Source organism: Sinocyclocheilus rhinocerous, unplaced genomic scaffold (assembly GCF_001515625.1).
Source record: "Sinocyclocheilus rhinocerous isolate Xijiao unplaced genomic scaffold, SAMN03320098_v1.1 scaffold38, whole genome shotgun sequence".
In the NCBI taxonomy this organism is placed as follows: Eukaryota; Metazoa; Chordata; class Actinopteri; order Cypriniformes; family Cyprinidae; genus Sinocyclocheilus; species Sinocyclocheilus rhinocerous.
The window spans coordinates 449,185-472,122 of NW_015666482.1; the positions used below are offsets into that span (position 1 = coordinate 449,185).

Below are 22,938 nucleotides of genomic sequence, written 5' to 3' on the forward strand. Positions count from 1 at the left end.
CCTGTATCTTGGTCTCTCATTGGCTGTAGGTCATCGCCGATGTGTTTTTCAGTCAGAACCAGTCTATGGTCAGAACTCATTTCACACTCATTGTGAATCGCCGACAGCTCCAGATATTTAGCATGCCAAATATTTCACGGGCGTCAAATGCATCAAATGTCTGTTTTGTTGGCATTCGGCACTCAAGTGCTCGTCACTCTTTAGCTCCGCTCACGGCGCGCCTCCAGGAGCTCGGCTTTTTCCGGAGAGAATCGTAAAGCTGTATATTTCTTTTATAAATATGATAAAACTAAAGAGTTTTTGGAGATATGAAGGGGATGCAGTACTACTCTATAGGTACTCAAGATTAACATGAGATTGGGTGAAACTGTGTGTTATGCCCCCTTTAAATACAATATTTACATAGAAAACATTTAAGGTAAACATAACATTTAATTTTGGGTTCCCAAAAATGGCTTTTTTTTTGTCCAAGTCCACAAATTAATACTAATAATTATTATGAAAATACTCATGCAGGCATTACTTTTTAACATTAGACTGACGATAAATGTATTTGAGTATAAAAAAGATTTAAAAGTGTACCACACATATAGTTTTGTGTAACAGTTCGCCAGTTGGAGTGTGTAGTAATGCTAAAATGATCGTAGCACTGTTCCCGATAGTGTTTTATAACTTTTTACCTTGCTGAAAATGGTTATTAATTTAGCTGATGTTCAGAGGTGGACTATCCACTCCGAATCCTTTAGCTTATGAATATTCATAGATTGTTTCTTATATTCTTTGAGCGTCAAGTGACGTAATTAATATTCATGAGTCAAGTCTTCGCTGAATTCTGAAGTGAAGCTCCAGTTATTTGCAGCAGCGCCCTCTGTTGGCAGATATGTCCAGACGAAGCACAGACTCACACTGCTTGTCCTCCTGTGAGGCAAGTAACCTGACACACAGAGAAAAATAAAATAAAATAAAATTAAAATTAAAATCTGCATCCTACATTTTTTCTATTTGAATTGCTACTTCAGCAATAAACAAATACTCTTTTATTTGATCATTTTACTCTATTATATTATATGATATTATTTACTGCATTGGAAAAAATACATTTCACTTGTGATCGCTGAATATGAAATATCTTTAATCCAGTTTTACACCTGGTCAGGTGGGTCATGGCCTCCTCCACCTGCTGTCCACTCTTAGCACTGCATTCATAGAATGCAGCCTGGTACTGCTGTCAAGACACACAACATCAAAACTCTTTATACAAACACCGACACATGCAAATGACTGAGATCAGTCGGAAACGATGAGCTGGGTCATTCATCACCTCCGCCAGTCTGCGGCCTTGTGCTCTTGTCACCTCCCTCCTGTCTGCGGTCGCCAGGTCTGTCTTATTGCCTAGCAACATCAGACACGCCCCCTCAGCCATCTTTTCCTGCCAGTCACACATACACACACAGAATGATACTCAGTCTAATCCCATAAACCAATCACAGGGTCAACATAAACAGATTAAGGCACATGCTAAATACACTCTCTTACTAATTTCACAGTAAACCTTCAATCAAAGCCACACACTGATGTGTATGCAAAGCAGTGTAAGCACACCTTTTGCACACAAATGTTGCCATTCTATGTAACCAGTCCAAGCTGTTTATATCTGCACCTGTGAGGTTTTACCCTAGTATTTTTTTTGGCCTATTTGTAAATGCTAACTATTGAGGAAAATAGAATATTCACTGAGAAAAAAATATTTAAAAACAAGATTTGTGATTTGTAATGATAGCAAAAAAGGAAATCTTGTTAAAATGTTAAGCAATAATATATATTATATTCGACAGCACTAATACACACACACACACACACACACAAGATCTGTGATGTTACCCAAAAAGATATACAGTATATAGAATATTTTTTATTATATGAAGTTTTATTTTATAAAACAATATGGAAATATAAATAAATACATATTTATATATAAATTATAAAATAATATATATTAACCATATTTAAGAAAAATCAAGAACAGGTATTTAGACAGGAATAAAATAACACAAAGGCAATTCAAGCTGGTTTATATAGCCTAATTAGTTAAAGGTTAATGCTCGTCCAAAGTGGTCTACCAACTTTAATCAGTTTACAAAGATGCTCAAGCAGGCTGAAACTAAATCAACTAACAATGATCAACCATTTAAACCAATTCGGATTATCTTAATGACCATAAACATTCAGCGTAGACTAGCTAGAAACCATAAATAACTGATACTGATTTGGATTTTCCTACAGGATTCAGACTACTATTTTTCTTTCACCTTGAAATACTGAAGACACTTCCTCTTGCAGAAGGTAAACTGAATATTTAATCCAATTAGACTGACCTGCACCTGATTCAACCAATGGCGGACAGCCGTGAATGACGCCTCGTGCGTGACGTCATACATAGCGATGATTCCGTCCGCCCTGCGAAAGTACTGCTGCGTGACGCTGTGGAACCTGATGGGGGCGAAAGGAGATCTTTGGAGATTTAAAGCAGCTGTAGGTTAGTTTTTTTAACCTTGAAACATCAGTTTAAAATCATTCTGATGGTAAACTGAAGTTTCTTTCCAACCGTCTAAACTGGGAGTATGTAAAGTTTGGTGAGCGGGTACGAAATTCCGCGAAAATGTTGGATTGTTTTACAGCAGCAACAAATGCTTGAGTAGGGCCAAAGACTAAAACTGTGTCCCAAATGACGCACTATACACTATGCACTATGTACTCAACCATGTAGCCTAGTGTATGAATTTTTTAAGGTTATTTTGTCATTAATAATCGGAGTCTGATAGCCCCTCCCCCTTCGCAACATAATTAAAGCTGCGACAGTTGAGTGCATGAAGTGTCCAACATTCCACACATTTACTGCGTCCCAATTCGCCTACTTATACGTGTGTATGCCCTAAAAGTATGTACTCTTTTTGTTAAGAATAGTAACTACATACTATTCTGCTATGTAGCAGAATAGTAGACAAGCTTTGGGACATACTACTTCCTCATAACTGTGTCTTTAACGGACACTCTGTTGCTTAGTTACGTGCATTCTGTCACCATTTAAACTGCACCAAAGTCCCTAGTCTTTGACTGCACTGTCAATCATCTTGTCACAGTTAACAAAATCCACATTTCGTTTAATTGAATTTCCTACCATATTAAAGAAAATGAAGAGGCACGTTGATCTGCCAGTCGTGGGCCTATCGTGACGAGAACTCTCTTCATATGTTTGCATAATGATGCATTTAAAAGTTAATGACCAAATGTATAAAAGTTCACAATGTTGCTGCAGATGAAATATAACGCACATAACATTAAATAAATATTTTTTAATCAGGTTAGACATTGATTATTTATTACTCAAACCCCTTTCTCTGCCTGTCCGTCAATCTCACATATCACTTTTTATGCGTGATTGTAGTTCTAATCGAATCCTCGTCCACCGCGCAATGTTGTGGGCAATATTAGCCATTAGCGTGCGCATCGATCTGCACTTTGAATTTTAATCTCAAGTAGTAGACCATCCGGGAATCTTTGGCATGCTCTTTTCAACATACTATGATTTGGGACATACTAATTCTATTTCCAAATACTATTTAGGATGGATAGTATGCGAATTGGGACTAAGCATTTGTTTTTTCGGTTATTTAAGTGCATCATCCGGGTATTTAAAGTGCACTTTTTCTTTTTGGAATTTTTAGTGTGAACACACTACTCACACTATTTGTACTACAAAACGTCATAGAATAATGCATAAGTACGCGATTTGGGACGCACCTATAGAAATACAAATACAGTTCACTTCTGTACTTATGGATGGGAGAAACTGCAACGTGCAATATGGCGGAACAGTCCCACCTTCTAAATGAAATAGCCAATCGCTGATTGGTAAAGTCATTGCGTCACTGCAGGGGCCGTTAGAAGCACCGGTTCCCATAGAAACCTGAGGCTATACCAGCGCATGCACAGTCATAAGCGTGTTATGACTACGTATGAGCATTGGCTGGTCTAGCCTGTAAAATAAGCTTTTTAAATGCTATTTGAGCATAAGAAACAACATTCATGGGGCAGCTCATTTCAGATTTTGTTGCTGATTTGAAATATGTAATTTAATTGTGAGTTCAGTGAGCAGTTTTTGAGATTTCAGGATTCCCCCATTGATTTAGATAGGACTTGGTCTTGTATGAGCGCCGGGAGGCGTTGCAAATATGGCCGCCGAGTGAACAGACTTTCCTTGAAAGGGACTTTGGTACGGCCATCCACTGTAATTATGACAGTGAATTCCTCTCTTTAACTTCTAGGGGGCTACAAAGCCGCGGAAATACACAAAACTACATACAGTTGCTTTTAATAACCTCATCTTGCATTGTAGATTATGTAAATCAGTCTGTTGGTTCTATGAAACCGTTTTTGGGACATCTGACCTCTCCTGCCCTGCGGTGTCCCACAGCTGCAGAGCGACTGGTGTTGAATCAAGCATCACGCTCCTGACCTGAAAATCCATTCCTGTCAATCAATCATCACGTGACATGTCAGCACACAAAAGGAATTAAGTTAAGCAAGAGCATAAAATGTCTAGCGTCTATGGGGCAGCTCATTTCAGATTTTGTTGCTGATTTGAAATATGTAATTTAATTGTGAGTTCAGTGAGCAGTTTTTGAGATTTCAGGATTCCCCCATTGATTTAGATAGGACTTGGTCTTGTATGAGCGCCGGGAGGCGTTGCAAATATGGCCGCCGAGTGAACAGACTTTCCTTGAAAGGGACTTTGGTACGGCCATCCACTGTAATTATGACAGTGAATTCCTCTCTTTAACTTCTAGGGGGCTACAAAGCCGCGGAAATACACAAAACTACATACAGTTGCTTTTAATAACCTCATCTTGCATTGTAGATTATGTAAATCAGTCTGTTGGTTCTATGAAACCGTTTTTGGGACATCTGACCTCTCCTGCCCTGCGGTGTCCCACAGCTGCAGAGCGACTGGTGTTGAATCAAGCATCACGCTCCTGACCTGAAAATCCATTCCTGTCAATCAATCATCACGTGACATGTCAGCACACAAAAGGAATTAAGTTAAGCAAGAGCATAAAATGTCTAGCGTCTCTCACCCACAGTTGAGGCCAAGTTATTGGGGAAGTGGCCGCTGCAGTAGTGATGGATGAACGAGCTCTTTCCCACTGCGGAGTTCCCCAAAAACACCACCTTAAACACACGCTGAGGGTCATGCAATGCGCTCTGGAGGAGAAAGAAGAAAGAAAGGTTTTCCTGGAAAGCCACATCAAGCAGGTAAATATTTGATTTGCTGTTAAGATCAAGAATTAATGAGCTCAACATTGTTTGTTGTGTTTGGAAGCGACAGAAAATGTCATCTACTGTTATTTGCATCCAAGACACAGCCACACAGAGAGTAATAAGCAGTTATGACATTGTATTTTACAGTAAAAACACAAGTACCGTGGTTTTCTCTGACTGGCAGGTAGTTTTGTCTTCTCTCTCTTCAGCTATAGAGAGTCTTTTCGGACTTGAATCTGTTAGCGAGCTGTCTGAATCCTCAGGCTCGTCATTTGGGTTTTCCATCAACTGCCTTTAAAAAGGATACAGGTATTTTAATACAAAAAAATGTGTATGAATTATAAAATAATTCTATCATTGCTCAGAAAATCCTGCTAAAAACTGGTCCAAGTTGGTCTATAGATTGTTAACTAGACTAGTGAACCTGGTTTCAACCTAGTAGACCATCTTGGACCAGCAGTAAACCAGGCTTATTGTCGATAAGTAAAGATAAAATTGAAACTAAAACTATATAAAAAATCTGTTGCTTAAAATAAATGTTAACTGAAATAAATGAAAATATAAAAAAATTAAACTTATTTTAGTTCAGTTAGTTGCCAAGGCAGCATTTCTCATTTTCTTTAAGTACTTAAAATACTAAAATAACTAAAACTAAAACTAAAAAAAAACTAGAAAGAAAATTTTAAATAAAACTAGAAATGAAAATTGATAAGGACAATATAGACACATATAGACACTTTAAAATAATAAGCATAATAATAAATGACAAAAACACAACAAAATTACTAAACCTTTAAAATGAAAAATAAAAAAAATAAATTTTTTTTAAAAATAAAATAGTTATATCAATGATACTAAAATAACATTGAAAAAAAAATGTGTGTGAGCTGTTTTCATTAGCAGGAATGGAAAATTAGAAACATATGAAGAGTTAATTTGCAAAAACAGATATCATGTTTTTTTTCCTGCATTCCAATTAATATTAATCAAACTGCAGTTGGGTTGTTTTGATTAAATAATAATAATAACTAAGAAAACACAGCTAACTAACACAATGAAAACATGATAACACAATAAAAAACACGATTTAAGAAAATTAATTAACAGAGTTTTCTGTTGCAAATAAACTCTTCATATATTTTTTAAGATGCTAAATAACATTTTGCAGCATTGGGAAAGACAAATGATCTGGAAAATAATCCCAGTATTCACTAAAGGTTGTGACTCGGAATTGTAATGAATGTGTATAATTGCAACTGCAATTATGGCAAGAGATATACCATGTTTCAAAATGCACATCTTATATATGTATGTCCATATATGTCTTTTAATAGAGTGTCATGTGCATTAATATTGCATGTATAAGGTTTAGTTAGATACCCACCTTTTTGCTGATTTCCTTGGTGGAAAATAGTTCCCCAGTATGGATTCCTTCCTCTGCAAAGGGTTCTTCATTTGAGCTGTCTGAGGAACAGTTGATGAGATATGAAAGAAATTTTAGCTTCAGCTTCATCTTTACAGAGTTTTCTGTTGCAAATAAACTCTTCATATATTTTTTAAGATGCTAAATAACATTTTGCAGCATTGGGAAAGACAAATGATCTGGAAAATAATCCCAGTATTCACTAAAGGTTGTGACTCGGAATTGTAATGAATGTGTATAATTGCAACTGCAATTATGGCAAGAGCTATACCATGTTTCAAAATGCACATCTTATATATGTATGTCCATATATGTCTTTTAATAGAGTGTCATGTGCATTAATATAGCATGTATAAGGTTTAGTTAGATACCCACCTTTTTGCTGATTTCCTTGGTGGAAAATAGTTCCCCAGTATGGATTCCTTCCTCTGCAAAGGGTTCTTCATTTGAGCTGTCTGAGGAACAGTTGATGAGATATGAAAGAAATTTTAGCTTCAGCTTCATCTTTATTGCAAATTGTTTTAAATGAAAATGTAGAAAATGTAGTGTCTAGTTTTTCTTGTAGAAATTATGCATATTGGTCTCCCAGAGCAGTAACTGATGCAAAACTGATGGGTTCAGGTGATGCACTTGATTAAGTGTTTGCAATGCTTTTATATATCTAAAATTATTTTTTATGTAAAATCTGTGACATGGGTTGACAGTGGTTTTGAAACGACAGCACTTGTGTATGCGTATGCAAGTAAATCACCCAAAATGATGACATGAATCAAGATGAATAAACATTTTTATTGTTTACTGTCTGACAACATATCCATTTGTTCAACTTTAAATCTTAACATAATCTACATTTTGTTCATTTTGCGTCAATCAGAGACCAAACACATGAACTGTCATTGGACAGAACTGCTCATTTCAAAAGAAACTACCAAACAAAACTGTACTAAATTACAAGTACAAAAAATACAAAATAAGATAAGAGTTAATGAGGTAAAGTGCCATATATTTCAAGGCACTGAAATGTAATTGGTAAATTAAATTACCAATTTCTTTGTAAAAAAAAAAAAGAAAAAGAAAAAAAAGAGGGGAATTAAGCGATTAAGGCTATTCTTAAACAGAAATAACCAATATCTTGGAATCACGCTTGTTTCTGTAACAGACCGAACAAGGAACAATCTTTCTTCTAACGTGACTCATTTCATTGGAGCACATTGGCTCAATTCCATATTCACAGTTTCAAATGCTCCACACAAGGTCTTCATTGAGTTTCCTTCAAGTCATTAGTTTTTGTTCCTCTTGGAGGCTGACGAATGGAACAAGGCTGTCCCGAGAATAAACTAACCAGAGCTGCACCTGGAAAATGTGAATATTCCAGAAGAGTGCATGGCCGGCATCATCCACAACGTTTCGAATTCCCGAGGGAACATGGGCTCGCAGAAGCCATAGGAATACATCCAGATGAATGTATCTATTCCCATTTAGCTGCATTGTGGGTTATGTTACATGGGCAAAAGGCAGGGTTAATACGGGTAAATAGAGCGCACCCACGGCGAGAAGGCGTGAACACAGCGGCATGGTGGGTAAGGAGTGGGAGACATGAAGGGGTATTTTTGACTAACCATCTTCTGTGTCAGATGGGCATCTTTATCATCCCGAAGACGCTTGTTCATGTCTCTACAAAAGAGAAAGTGAGAGAATTCCAGTTACATTTTAAGATAAAGCTCCTCCTCACAGGACTTTTAACAGCCTTGGAATATAGATATCAAATCTAGTTATCAATGAGACGGACTAATGGCCAATCAAACATCTTAAACCTCCAGCTGTTTTGACTGGTCAATTCTTATAGCTTTATATTTCAGATAAGAGCAGTACACACACGCCTACACTTGAACACTCATCATACTACAGTACATAATAAATGTGTAACCATTTCAGTTGGGTCGCCCTTACCGGAGAAGATCCAGCTGTCTCATGAGGCTTTCCCGTTCCTTCTGCATGTTTCGGGACACTTTCAGGACGTCTCTGTAGTGAGAAACAGTCGGACATAATAAAAAATGCACAAACATATCATCAGGAAATAGCAGCTTATGCTTGTTTGTTCTTTACTTTTCATCATTACATTCCTAAAACTGAAGGTTCTTTTGGTTCCATGAAGAACCTTTAACATTGATGGAATCTTTCCATTCTACAAAAAGTTCTTTATAGTGGAAAAAGGTTATTTGGATTTTTTTAAATGTTCTTCACACAAAGAAAAAAATGGTTCTTTTAAGAACTGTTCACTGAAAGGTTCTTTGAGGAACCAAAATGCTTCATCTATTGCATTCCTGCAAACCCCCCTTTTGGAGTGTAGTAGAAATAGTAATGCAAACAATGTATTTTCACAAGTAAAACTCAAAGCCCACCTCTCTTTGCCCCTCTGCTGTTGTTTGATGGTGTTCTGTAGTTGTTCTAGTTGGCTCAGAGTGTGCTGGAGCTCCTCTCGGCTCTGGTCCAGTTGGTCCTGCAGCCGCTGGTTGATGTTCTGCAGACGGCGGTTCTCCCCACGAGCGTCAGCCTGATCAGTACTTAGACTGTTGATCCTGCTCTCCAACTACACACACACAGGTGGGGTGAGACAGAGCCTGCTGATGGTTTAATAAATCAGACGTGTTGATGAGTGAATAATGAGTCTGTACCTCTCTCTGTTTGGTGAGCGTGAACTCAAGTTCTTGTTCTCGCATCCTCAGTTCTTGCAGTAGCTGCTCTTTCTTGTCTCCTTGCCTCATGCTGTCCTTCATCACAGAGCAGACCAACATCACACCATCATCATCAAAATATCACAGCACCCAAATTGCATTACCATCATCAATGTCATCACAATCATAATCACCATGAGCAATGTTATCACCATAATCTATATAATCATAATCACTATCATACTCACCATGAATTATATAATTACTAACAGCATATTCACCATGATCACCACTGATATCATAATCACAAGGAACAAAAATATTATTAATTACTGCAATGTCATTATCACTATCACGATCATAATCACCAGGAACAATATTATCATCACCATCATCAATATCATTGTCACCATTACTATCACAACAATCACCATGAACTATATGATTACCATCATAATCACCATCATCGCCACTGGTATCAATCACCAAGAACAATCATATTATCCCATCATAATCTCACCAATACCATTATCACAATCACCATTATTATAATAATTACATATAAACATGAACAATATTATCACCATCATCAATATCATTATCACTATCATAATCACCATAATAATCACCATGAACAATGTTATCATCATAATCACCATCATCACCATCACTATCATAATCACCATATAATTACTAACAGCATATTCACCATGATCACCATTGACATCATCACAAGGAACAAAAATATTATTCCCATCAGCGATATCATCACCATCACTATCATAATCACCAGGAACAATATTATCATCACCATCATCAATATCATTGTCACCATTACTATCACATCAATCACCATGAACTACATGATTACCATCATCATAATCACTATTATTATAATAATTACATATAATCATGAACAATATTATTACCATAATCTATATCTTCATAAACACCATCATCACTATCATAATCACCATGAACTATATAATTACCAACAGCATATTCACCATGATCACCACTGAGATCATAATCACAAGGAACAATAATATTATCCCATCACAGCAATATCATTATCACCATTACTATTACAATAATCACCATGATAATCACTGTCATCATTAGCAACATTATCACCATTACTATCACAATCACCATGAACTATATGATTATCATCATCATAATCACCATCGGTATCATAATCACCAGGAACAGTCACATTATCAAATCATAATCACCATTATCACCATCATAATAACCATGAACAATGTTACCACTCTAATCTATATCATCATAATTACCATTACCATCACTATCATAATCACCATCAAAATTACCATGAACATTATCCCCATCACAGCAATATCACTATCACCATCACTATCATATTTATCATCACCATCATCAATATCACTGTCAACATTACTATCACAATAATCACCATGATGATCACTGTCATCATTATCAACATCACATTACTATCACAATCACCATTAAATATATATTTACCATCATCATAATCATCATCACCATTGGTATCATAATCACCAGGAACAATATTATCATCACCATTATCAACATCATTATCACCATTACTATCACAATAATCACCATGATGATCACTGTCATCATTATCAACATCACCATTACTATCACAATCACCATGAACTATGATTACCATCATCACAATCACCATGAACAATATTATTACCATCATCTTTCATTACCATAATCATCATCATCACCATCATTATAATAACCACAATTAACAATATCATAATTTCCTCTAATACTAAGACTGTTCTCTAATAAAAATAACAACATTTCCCCCTCTAAAGGTTTGTCAAACTTAAATCCGTGTTTCATAGTGAGTGTGTTTGTGTGCATATTTACCAGAGCTTGTCGTTTCTCTTTCTCTTCTTTTAACTGACTCTCCATGTCTTCATACATTGACCGAACCACTCGGTCATGATCTTCCTCTCTCCTGTAAGACATTTAAACACTCAGCACATTTCATTTATCTCAAGACATGTTTATTTTACAACAGGTAAAAGAATGCAATGAAGGCTGACCTGCGCAGTGCCTGTTCTAAATTGTCTCTCTCTTTGAGTGCATCCTGAAGATGAGACACAGTGTAGGAAAGAACCTCTTCCAAAACACCCAGCAGCTCAGGTTTGTCCCTCTGGAGCTCACACCACAGAGTACACAGCTCCCACTGACTAACACACAGACACGTCTTTAAAACAAAAGCTCATATAAACTTTGTGTAAAGTGCTAGTGAAAAAAGCAGGGTTTGGCAGATGTAGCCCATAAACGTTAACCTAAATGCATACAATAACAGTATGCTGGCTTTGTCAAGCCAATATTGATCTAAACTGCAAACAGACAAGCGCAGCTTTCTCGTTATCTTATCTGTTACACAGTGGTGACCATAGCTGTGTATATTTACTCACTCTTTGAAGAGTTTATCAGCTCCTAGCTCCATGAGGATGTGTGTGAATCGGATCTCCATCGGCTCTTCTCTCTCCTCTCCGGCCATCTCTCCCTCTCCGCTCCTCGCTCTCTCCTCCGGCCCAGAACCAACAAGCTCTCCTAATTTAGTCAGAGAGATTTTAATTTAGGCATATATCATAATGCATACTAAACACAGTATACTATAGCCTACTGCATACTACTTTTAAAAATACTATGTGAAATGGTACGAAATATGTAATAAAACATTTCAACACGTGAAATCGCTATGTTGTATGTTTAATGCAGCAAGTGGGTATCCAGTTATAAATCTATTAATATAATTTTCAGTAATTGAAACATTGCTGAAATAAAATATAAATATTAGACAAAAAATGTAAATGTAAATTAGAATTAGATTAGAAAATTCAATTAGAAATAAGAATTGTTTTGGTAACTAACAGAAATAAAGAAGTTGAACTAAAATTACTGAAACTACAACTGAAATTATAAAATTAAAGCTACACAGAATTATACAAATAAAAATGACAATAAAAATGTAATTAAAATTATTGTTTAATTAAAATGAATGACAAAAGCACAATAAATTATGAAAACTTTAATTAAAATATAAACTTAATAAATAAAAATAAAAGTAGTTACTATGAAATTATTAATAAATTATCTTGAAATAAATACTATAATAGCATATAAATAATACTAAAATAACACTGGTTATTAATTGTATTTTTTATCATGTACATTTTTATACTTTATACACACTTTTTATTTTATTCACACTTTTATGTTTTTATCTTTATAAACACAACCAAACATTTTTACATAAACTTCATACACTTTTATTTTCTAATTTTAATACACACATACACACTAACCTAGGCCCGTGTGGAACTCAAGGGGTGTGAGGTAACCATTTCTGTCTCTGTCTAAACTCTCAAACACTGATTCCAACTGCTCAGGAGACAGAGGAAGCTCTTGCTGAAGCCGCTGGTGGATTTAAACAAGATAAGACACATTAAACACATCCCTAGTATAAAGAAATCATATAACATAGACTTCCGCCACCACCCCGTCCCGGCTCACCTGCATGTCTCTCTTCGTGATGAATCCTTTCCCCTCTTTATCACACAGCTCAAAGAGCTCTTTAGCTTTGCTCATTCTGTCCTGTCTGTCTGAGTCAGGAGAGGTCGCATCGTTTGACGAGTGTAACCTCGCCGTCCGGCTCGGCAAGGGGCTCCGCAGTCTGGAGCGGGGCGACATCTGACCACTGCCTGTCCCCTCCAGCACCACCCCGTCCTTCAACCAGCCAGACATAACTGCAGAAAGAGAGCGGCCGGACAGGACTAAAAATAACCAGCTGGTAAGAAATGTTGCTAATGTGGTCAAACCAGGTTAAACAATGATACGAAAACAATCTTATCTCATAGTTCTTGCTCTAATTGGCCAAGCAAGACATTTTGTTGGTCGCTTAGTTACTATTTTTGTTCTGTCATGCCCTCATTGGCCCAAAATCCTGCTCCAAATGCCTGCATATTAACCATTGAATATGTTCTAAATGTTGCTTAACCTAGCATATTTATTTTTAGTAAGGATGGAAAGATCGCTTGATGCTAGAAATTTGTTGTTAGAATATTACCTTTGCATTCATTAATATTATTGCACTTCAACTGTGATTTAGTTAAACACTGACTTTATTTAATCGGTCAAAGTCAGCTTCATTAATGGAAAATGCTGAGGGCATCTGAAATATCCTGCTTCTTACATATCCACAAATAATCGTTAACCAGGATGTTAAACAGTCCTTCAAACAGGTGCCATGTTTTCTGACCCGAGACGCTCAATATAACCTGGCTGTAATTCCCCCGCACTAATGCCATATCATAATGACATCTGTTTGTGCTGATATTATGTAGCAGTTGTGATCACATGGATGGTTTTGTGATTTTACAGGGAAGCTACTCCAGTCCAGCCTGCTTGAGTGACCTGCTCCATGTCTGCATTAGCACAGAGAAGCTCGGCTGATATGGGCCAATAATGCTGATATATAGGGAGCCAACAGTTGATATAATGCCAATAAAATGCATTTACAATATCTATTTATCCATTAACATATATATATATATATATATATACACATTATATGTTATACATTACAGTATTTATTTATTTTTACATTTACATACACACTATCAGTCAAAAGTTTTTGAACAGTAAGAGTTTTAATGTTTTTTTTTTTTTAAAGAAGTCTCTTCTGCTCACCAAGCCTGCATTGATTTGATCCAAAATAGAGCAAAAGCAGTAATACTGTGAAATATTTTTACTATTTAAAATAACTGCTTTCTATTTGAATATATTTTAAAATGTAATATATTCCTGTGATTTCAAAGCTGAATTTTTATCATCATTACTCCAGTCACATGATTCTAATGTTCTGATTTGCTGCTAAAAAAAACATTATTATGTTGAAAACAGCCGAGTAGATTTTGATCAGGTTTCTTTGATGAATAGAAAGCTCAGAAGAACAGCATTTACCTGAAACAGAAATCTTTTGTAACATTATAAACGTCTTTTGATCAATTTAATGCTAAATAAAAGTATTAATTTCTATGAAAATTCAGCTTTGCATGGCAAGAATAAATTACATTTTAAAATATAGTCCAATAGAAAGCAGTTATTTTAAATAGTAAAAATATTTCACAATATTACTGCTTTTGCTGTATTTTGGATCAAATAAATGCAGGCTTGGTGAGCAGAAGAGAATTCTTTAAAAAACATTAAAAATCTTACTGTTCAAAAACTTTTGACTGGTAGTGTACAGACACAGACACAGACACACAGACACACACACACACACACACACACACACACACAGACAGACACACAGACACACACACACAGACAGACACAGACACACACACATATTACAGCATTTATTAATATTTTTAATTTGCAGTTTCATTTTTGTTTACATTAAATATGAACAATTTCTAATAGTTGTAGCATTATATAGTATTGTAACATTAACAACACTATATAACCAATTAATCCTGTATTATTTATATACTATTATAGTATTTATTAATATTTTAAATTATAATTTAAATTATATTATATAATATAACATTTTAGCAATTTTGTTATGTGCTTCTGTCATTTTTATTAGTTTTGTTTTTTTTATTTTCTATTTAGCTTTTTAATTTTTATTTCCAGTTTAGTTTTAGTAATTGTTGTATTTCAGTTAGTTTACACAAAGTTTTGTTAATGATTTGTAATAGTTGTAGGTAACAATAACAACACTATACTGTATATAGTTTAATGACAGCAGAAGTGCATTAAAATGTTACACAGTCAATCTGCCTCGACGATGTATTGACCCTAATCTAATCGATTCACACAAATGTGAGGCCCTATAACATGGTTAATGATTTAATCAAATGCAAAAGTCCACAGCTATGTGACAAATTGTTACATAATCAGCAGGCTCGTGGGAAACATGGCAGCTTAACTCAACTTAGCTCACAGCACATGGGAATTTCGCAAGGATAGACGGATGTGGCATTTAGATTTTAAGACATGCCATGAGCAAATACGTCCACCAGCAACTAATGGTCATCTGTCAAATTATAATAACGTTTACTCATGTAGAAATCAGGCAACTATCCAAACAAAGCAGTGCACACATACACGTCACAATTGCATTTCTCTTCAACGTCTTTGGCTTTCTGGAGAGCTCCAGGATATGAACTGCAAAACAGGATGAAGTCATGTGACAGGACTGTCTCTCTCTGTGTGTGTGTGTGTGTGTGTGTGTGCATGTAGAGAGGGAGTGTGTGCAAAAACAAAGTAAAATGCAAATAAAGGGTTTAGCTCGGTTTACATAGCATTCAGAGCTCTTACTCATAATCACGAGTTTGTGTCAGCCATGCGGATGAGGGCAGGACGCAGGGGAAATACCTCCATACTAAATGACCACAGGTCATATGAAACATGAAATATTTGCCTAATGAATTAATGGTTTAGGTTGTGGTTGGAACAATAGCTCCGAGTGATTATGAATGATTTGAATCAATGATATCTGGAAAGCAATATGCTCAGATCATATAAAATTGCAGAGAAGATAAAACAGGTCCCACGGCCCTGCAGAGGACACAATCACAAGGGCCCCAAAAGTGAAATAAAACTTAATGCGATTACTTGAAGGAACTCTTTGGTTGAACCTTATTACAATATACATATAGCCACAAAATATTTGGACACTTAAAGCAACTGTAGGCTAAGTTGTTTACCTTAAAATATCAAGTAAGTTTCAGAATCATTCTGATGGTGCACTGACTTCTATAAAAGCCGAATGGTTTCTGTTTTTTCCCCCCACGTTCCTCCCCAAATGTCTATTCAACATGTAATAATAGTGAGCGGGTACGAAATCCCGCGAAAAGGGCGGATCGCTTTACGGCAGTAACAAATGCGCGTTTTCAGCCGAATTCGCTTTCACGGAAAATGTGTTCACTCGGCAACCATATTTGAATTCACAAGTACAGTGAGACACCGTCTTATATCTAACGATTTTGGTACAGTGATCCAATGTAATTATGACAGTAATATATTTAAGACAGTGAGTTTCATCACTCGCTTAACTGTAGAGGCTGCAACGTACATAAAACTACACACAGTTGCTTTAAGTGACACTTGAAGTCATTGCATTCTGTATTAGTAATACAAAATGTTTTGTTTTCATTTTTCGACACATTTGTCAAACGTTCTGCTTAAGAAGTGAGCTTGCATCATAGGCTATTTTGTTATCTAATTTAGCGACATTCTGACAATTTGTTATTTGCAATGACATTCTGCGACCTAAATCATCATTTCAAAAGAAAAAACAAGTTTAAGGGCCAGCGTTTTGACACAAAACATTCATGTGGATTTTGTGATTCGAGTTATGTGCGAATACCAAAATATATGGGCATGGCATGTTTACACCTGCAATAAAGCCATAGAGGAATTGCAACACTCAAGGACAAATAAACTTCCCAAGCTTTGCTACAATTACACACGAAAATCACCTGAGAGATAAAGTCTGACAGCCATATGTCAACTTCAGATAAGAAAGCATACAGTTTACACGTGTTTTTTTGCTCTGTGTTAGAGGAAATCATACATACCTATTATAAATAAAGTATTTTATTTACACCCACTTTCAATAAATCAAAATTTTTTTTAAACAAGCCTGTCAGGTAAAGTTAAATCATTAATTTGTTACGATGAAACTGCAAACCCATATACACTCAGATATGCTCAAGAACATATGTGCAATGACCCACTTCATCTACTTCTCAGAATAAATTTCCATTTAATACTTCACTATATTGTCTACAGAATGGATTTGGACGCAAAATAGACATGCACTTTATACATAGAAGTATGTGGTGGGATCAGTGGTGTTGGTAGGTTTTACCATTTAATACTTATGCATACCACCATCATATACCATGGTGTTTAAAAGGTGTCCACAAACATGGCAAAACCATGGTACTCAAGGAGATGAAGGGCATATATAATACAATTTAGACTAAGTATTGTTCTAGAAGAGTTTTAGCAGACATTGTCTATCACTTCAGACCTCATGCATAATTTAAAACATGTCAGCACTTTTCAATTTGTTAAGACAAACCGAACGAACATAAAACTGGCGTTTTATACGTAATTTTTTACGTATTTTAATTGAATACGTAATAAATTAAAATGTCATTCAAATAAATAAATTAAATAAAGAAACAGAACATACCAGACCTGTGATGCGATGTTGCTCAGGTGTGTATCGTGTCACCTGTAAACTAGGTGTTTTATAAACTAGTGTTCATCCAGCAGCGGGCAGTAGAGAATCAAGCCTCAGAATACCGTAATATCCTCAAATCGTCTCTCAAATTGGTCTTGGCTCCACCTCTGTCCCGCCAATTTGAAAACAGAACAGCGTTTATGAAATAAAAATGTTCTTTACCTTGTAAAAAATGTTTTACAATTCCAAAGAATTAATAACAGTAAAGGTACATCGATAAAGATATACACATAAATACACAATAAAATAAACAAACAAACGGTTAGGTTATATAATTTTAACTTGACGTTATTTATTTTATATTAGAAACGCATTACTATTATTATTATAAATTATTATTATATTTAAATGTTAATTACTTGATTATATATTAGAATTTTTAAATATATATATATATATATATTTATTCTACACGTATGCTTCAGTCGTTACGGTAACCGGATCTTCGCGCCGTTGCCATGGGAGACGCGGAAGCGCTCGAGCACTGCTGTGGCTCGCGATCAGCTCAAGTCAGAAACTCTCCGTTACAATCACGGGAAATACGGATGATTTCATTAGAATTTTTATATATATATATATATATATTTATTCTACACGTATGCTTCAGTCGTTACGGTAACCGGATCTTCGCGCCGTTGCCATGGGAGACGCGGAAGCGCTCGAGCACTGCTGTGGCTCGCGATCAGCTCAAGTCAGAAACTCTCCGTTACAATCACGGGAAATACGGATGATTTCATGATTCACGCGGAATTAAGGGAGGCGAAGTCTGGGTTTCGACTTGCACAGGTTTAAAGGTGTGTAAACGTTTAAAGATGTGTGTGTTTGGTTAGCAGTTAGCCTTTTTAGCTGGTTAAATCTCTTGTTCATCAGCTGTTTATGACTTTGGTTTGAAGTAGTTTTGCTTTTAGAAGTGTTGAATGCATTTTATATGTTGTTGTAGAATTTAATTGCACTTAATCTGTTGATATTATTAATTTGCCCCAAATCAGATACAGAAACATTCAACACGATAGATAATCACGAGAGATTTCAGAGTTCACACAGGACCTCAGTGAACTCATCCAGAGAACCAACCGCTAATCTCGTGCCTTCTGTCATTATGGTCATTATACACACTCTTATTAATTCATTAGGACCGACGCTGCATACCGTCGATATTTCATGGTGAACGTCAGGAGTGTTGAGAGAAGCTGGTTAAGCTCTTTGTTTAGGCTGTTTGGAGTTTTGAATCAGACGGAGATTAGAGATGCCCAGAGCGTCTCACCTCCTCCTGCACTCAGTGAAATTAACCCGTAATCCCCTCAGTGACCTGCTGCTCTTGCTGTGCAACACCCTGGAGAACACGCGCTGAAGGACTCGGTCCACACACGAGGCCAGTGTGACAGCGGTCCAGCTCCGCTTACTCCACAGGTGAGTAGACAAACATTCAGCAGATAGACAGCCAAATAGATAGATAGATAGATAGATAACAGATAGACATTCAACATTATAGATAGATAGATACTGTAGATAGATAACAGATAGACATTCAACATTATAGATAGATAGATACTGTAGATAGATAACAGATAGACATTCAACATTATAGATAGATAGATACTGTAGATAGATAACAGATAGACATTCAACATTATAGATAGATAGATACTGTAGATAGATAACAGATAGACATTCAACATTATAGATAGATAGATACTGTAGATAGATAACAGATAGACATTCAACATTATAGATAGATAGATACTGTAGATAGATAACAGATAGACATTCAACATTATAGATAGATAGATACTGTAGATAGATAACAGATAGACATTCAACATTATAGATAGATAGATACTGTAGATAGATAACAGATAGACATTCAACATTATAGATAGATAGATACTGTAGATAGATAACAGATAGACATTCAACATTATAGATAGATAGATACTGTAGATAGATAACAGATAGACATTCAACATTATAGATAGATAGATACTGTAGATAGATAACAGATAGACATTCAACATTATAGATAGATAGACATTCAACATGCTTACTATATTTTAGATAAGATATCCAGAAGATAGACAGACATTAAATAGATAGATAAATAGACAGATGGATAGATAGATAGACAGGCAGACGTAAACATACAGACATTTAAACAGATAGACATTCAACATGATAAATATATTTTATCTATAGATAGATAGATAAATATTCAACGTGATAGGTATATTTTAGATAGCTAGATACTTAGACATTTAACAGATATAGACATTCAACATGATTGCTATATTTTAGATAAGATATCCAGAAGATAGATAGACATTAAATAGATAGATAGACAGGTAGATAGATAGACAGACATTCAGCAGATAGACATTCAATCTATCTATTTTATATTTCTATTTTCTATCTAGAACAGACAGTAGAAATAGATAGACAGCCAACAGATAGATAGAAAGATAGATAGATATTTAACAGATAGATCATTTAACAGACATTCAACATATATGTGTGTATTTTATCTATCTATTTTATATTTCTATTTTCTATCTAGAACATAGACAGTAGAAATAGATAGACATTCAACAGATAGATAGATATTTAAACAGATAGACATTCAACATGATAAATAAATTTTAGATAGATATAGGGCTGTCGCGATAACCGCAATATCGCAATACCGCGGCTACTGACGAGCAAACCGCAGAGGAATGCAAGAACCGCAGCAACCGCGACTTGCGTGTTTTCTTTTTTCGTAAGGTATGCTCTTCTCGTTTGTGTGTACCATGCTGATTTGTACAGAGGCTCCGTAGATTTGCACTTAACAAGCCTAAACAGACAGTGAATGAGAGCGAGATCGACTGAGCGCGTGCGATTACTTGCGTCTGTCCTCCAGGCCGAGTCATATATATTTGTGAAAATAGGTTGTCATGTCCAAGGAAAGCGAAATCTCTGTCTTAGCATCGACACATAGCTGGTCAGCTGAGCCTTCTAAAGTGGCGCTCAAAGTTAAAATGATTTCAACAGCGTGTTTCATTACGTCTCTTTGAATGAATGAATCAGCGTTTTTGAACGTGTAGTTGAATGACAGTCACCACCTTGTGGCGCAACACTGTAACTGCACTGAATGACAGCCCGTCTAGAACGCGTGCGTGCAGGTGGAAATATCAATAGAAAGTCTCTTGTCCAGTCAGATTAGAAAATCAGATTACAACTAGGCTAACTGTTATACATATAGGCTAACGATAGCCTAACGATCTTATTGTCAGGTTTATGTTCTGTTATGTGGACCGTTATTTTGTCATTCTCTTCTGTTTACTTCACTTCCTGTTTCAACGCTATTTGGTTTCGGTTTCATTGTCTTCTGAATATGACCTCGTTAGTTATATCGTAACACATATACACACAAATTATATATATAATATATATAATGGCGATAATACCGCATACCGCGCTATTGAGCCACTCAAAATTACCGCAAGGGAAATTCCCTCACCGCGACAGCCCTAGATAGATAGACATTCATCATGATAGCTATATATTTTAGATAAATACAGGCATTCAGCAGATGGATAGACAGACAGACATTCAGCAGATAGACAGATAGACATTTGATACATAGATATCTTGCTAACTAGAAGAGTTTTTTTCTGATGTGATTTTATCTTCTCCACAATCCATTCAGGAGGAACATCTCAACACGCTCCGATGAGGATTTCAGCTCTTCAGGAACATTAATATTCACCTGAGCATCTGAATGTTTACTCATCACCGTATCCAGCATGGCTGACGCCCGGATTAAACGGCTAGTGGAACAACTCCAGGAATGATCCTCGCTGTGCTTTGGTTTGTCATGGAGTAGCAGGAAGTGAGATGGAATTTCCTCTATATAATCAGGGCGAGATGATCTCCACGTCAGACGTCTGCTGAATAGTTTCATATGGCGGAGGGCTGTGGTGGTGTTTTCTAGTATATTCCGGATCGCTGCAGATATGCTCCAGACCAATAACTACTCGCTGGTGCTGCTGATCCAGCTGGCACTGCTGACCTTTGACCTGTTCGTCAACTCCTTCAGTGAACTGCTGCGGGCCGCGCCGGTCATACAGCTCGTGCTCTTCATGTGAGTGCATTACAGATTTCACCACAAGTCACATTATTTATAGCATCAGTCTGATTTGCTCAATATTAAAAGCAGAAAATATTTAGAAAATAAGCATATACAGGTGCATCTCAATAAATTAGAATGTCGTGGAAAAGTTCATTTATTTCAGTAATTCAACTCAAATTGTGAAACTCGTGTATTAAATAAATTCAATGCACACAGACTGAAGTAGTTTAAGTCTTTTGTTCTTTTAATTGTGATGATTTTAGCTCACATTTAACAAAAACCCACCAACTCACTATCTCAACAAATTAGAATACTCCATAAGACCAATAAAAAAAAACATTTTTAATGAATTGTTGGCCTTCTGGAAAGTATGTTAATTTACTGTACATGTACTCAATACTTGGTAGGGGCTCCTTTTGCTTTAATTACTGCCTCAATTCAGCGTGGCATGGAGGTGATCAGTTTGTGGCACTACTGAGGTGGTATGGAAGCCCAGGTTTCTTTGACAGTGGCCTTCAGCTCATCTGCATTTTTTGGTCTCTTGTTCCTCATTTTCCTCTTGACAATACCCCAGAGATTCTCTATGGGGTTCAGGTCTGGTGAGTTTGCTGGCCAGTCAAGCACACCAACACCATGGTCATTTAACCAACTTTTGGTGCTTTTGGCAGTGTGGGCAGGTGCCAAATCCTGCTGGAAAATGAAATCAGCATCTTCAAAAAGCTGGTCAGCAGAAGGAAGCATGAAGTGCTCCAAAATTTCTTGGTAAACGGGTGCAGTGACGTTGGTTTTCAAAAAACACAATGGACCAACACCAGCAGATGACATTGCACCCCAAATCATCACAGACTCTGGAAACTTAACACTGGACTTCAAGCAACTTGGGCTATGAGCTTCTCCACCCTTCCTCCAGACTCTAAGACCTTGGTTTCCAAATGAAATACAAAACTTGCTCTCATCTGAAAAGAGGACTTTGGACCACTGGGCAACAGTCCAGTTCTTCTTCTCCTTAGCCCAGGTAAGACGCCTCTGACGTTGTCTGTGGTTCAGGAGTGGCTTAACAAGAGGAATACGACAACTGCACTGTAAAAAGTAATCACTGAATCTACTTAAGAAA

At 36.2% G+C, this 22,938-nt stretch overlaps 2 protein-coding genes across 2 annotated transcripts in view; one reads left to right on the plus strand and one right to left on the minus strand.

Moving 5' to 3' along the window:
- Positions 1–448: 448 nt before the first annotated feature.
- On the minus strand, positions 449–17,737 carry cracr2b (calcium release activated channel regulator 2B). The gene is made up of 18 exons (XM_016543551.1): positions 17,669–17,737; positions 12,970–13,202; positions 12,762–12,873; positions 11,868–12,006; positions 11,487–11,633; positions 11,308–11,398; positions 9,418–9,513; positions 9,145–9,332; positions 8,693–8,764; positions 8,362–8,416; positions 7,118–7,197; positions 5,482–5,611; positions 5,136–5,262; positions 4,971–5,052; positions 2,376–2,490; positions 1,322–1,429; positions 1,149–1,225; positions 449–934 (listed from the first exon to the last, which is right to left on the minus strand). Exons 2-18 carry the CDS (start codon positions 13,198–13,200, stop codon positions 850–852), a joined length of 1,935 nt encoding a protein of 644 aa, XP_016399037.1. The 5' UTR covers positions 13,201–13,202; positions 17,669–17,737; the 3' UTR covers positions 449–849.
- Positions 17,738–19,106: 1,369 nt separating this feature from the next.
- tmem138 (transmembrane protein 138) overlaps positions 19,107–22,938 on the plus strand; it is an 8,870-nt gene continuing 5,038 nt past the window's right edge. Inside the window, exons 1-2 of the mRNA XM_016543586.1 lie at positions 19,107–19,129; positions 21,402–21,836. Coding sequence (XP_016399072.1) covers positions 21,709–21,836 — 128 coding nt within the window. The 5' untranslated portion in view covers positions 19,107–19,129; positions 21,402–21,708. The remainder of the gene's footprint in view (positions 19,130–21,401; positions 21,837–22,938) is intronic.

Coding starts and splice junctions, on each gene's coding strand:
- cracr2b (XM_016543551.1), bottom strand. CDS start 13,200: ATGTCTGGCTGGTTGAAGGACGGGGTGGTGCTGGAGGGGACAGGCAGT. Junction 12,874..12,969: donor TCACGAAGAGAGACATGCAG/GTGAGCCGGGAC, acceptor TAAATCCACCAG/CGGCTTCAGCAAGAGCTTCC. Junction 11,634..11,867: donor GCTGATAAACTCTTCAAAGA/GTGAGTAAATAT, acceptor TCTGTGTGTTAG/TCAGTGGGAGCTGTGTACTC.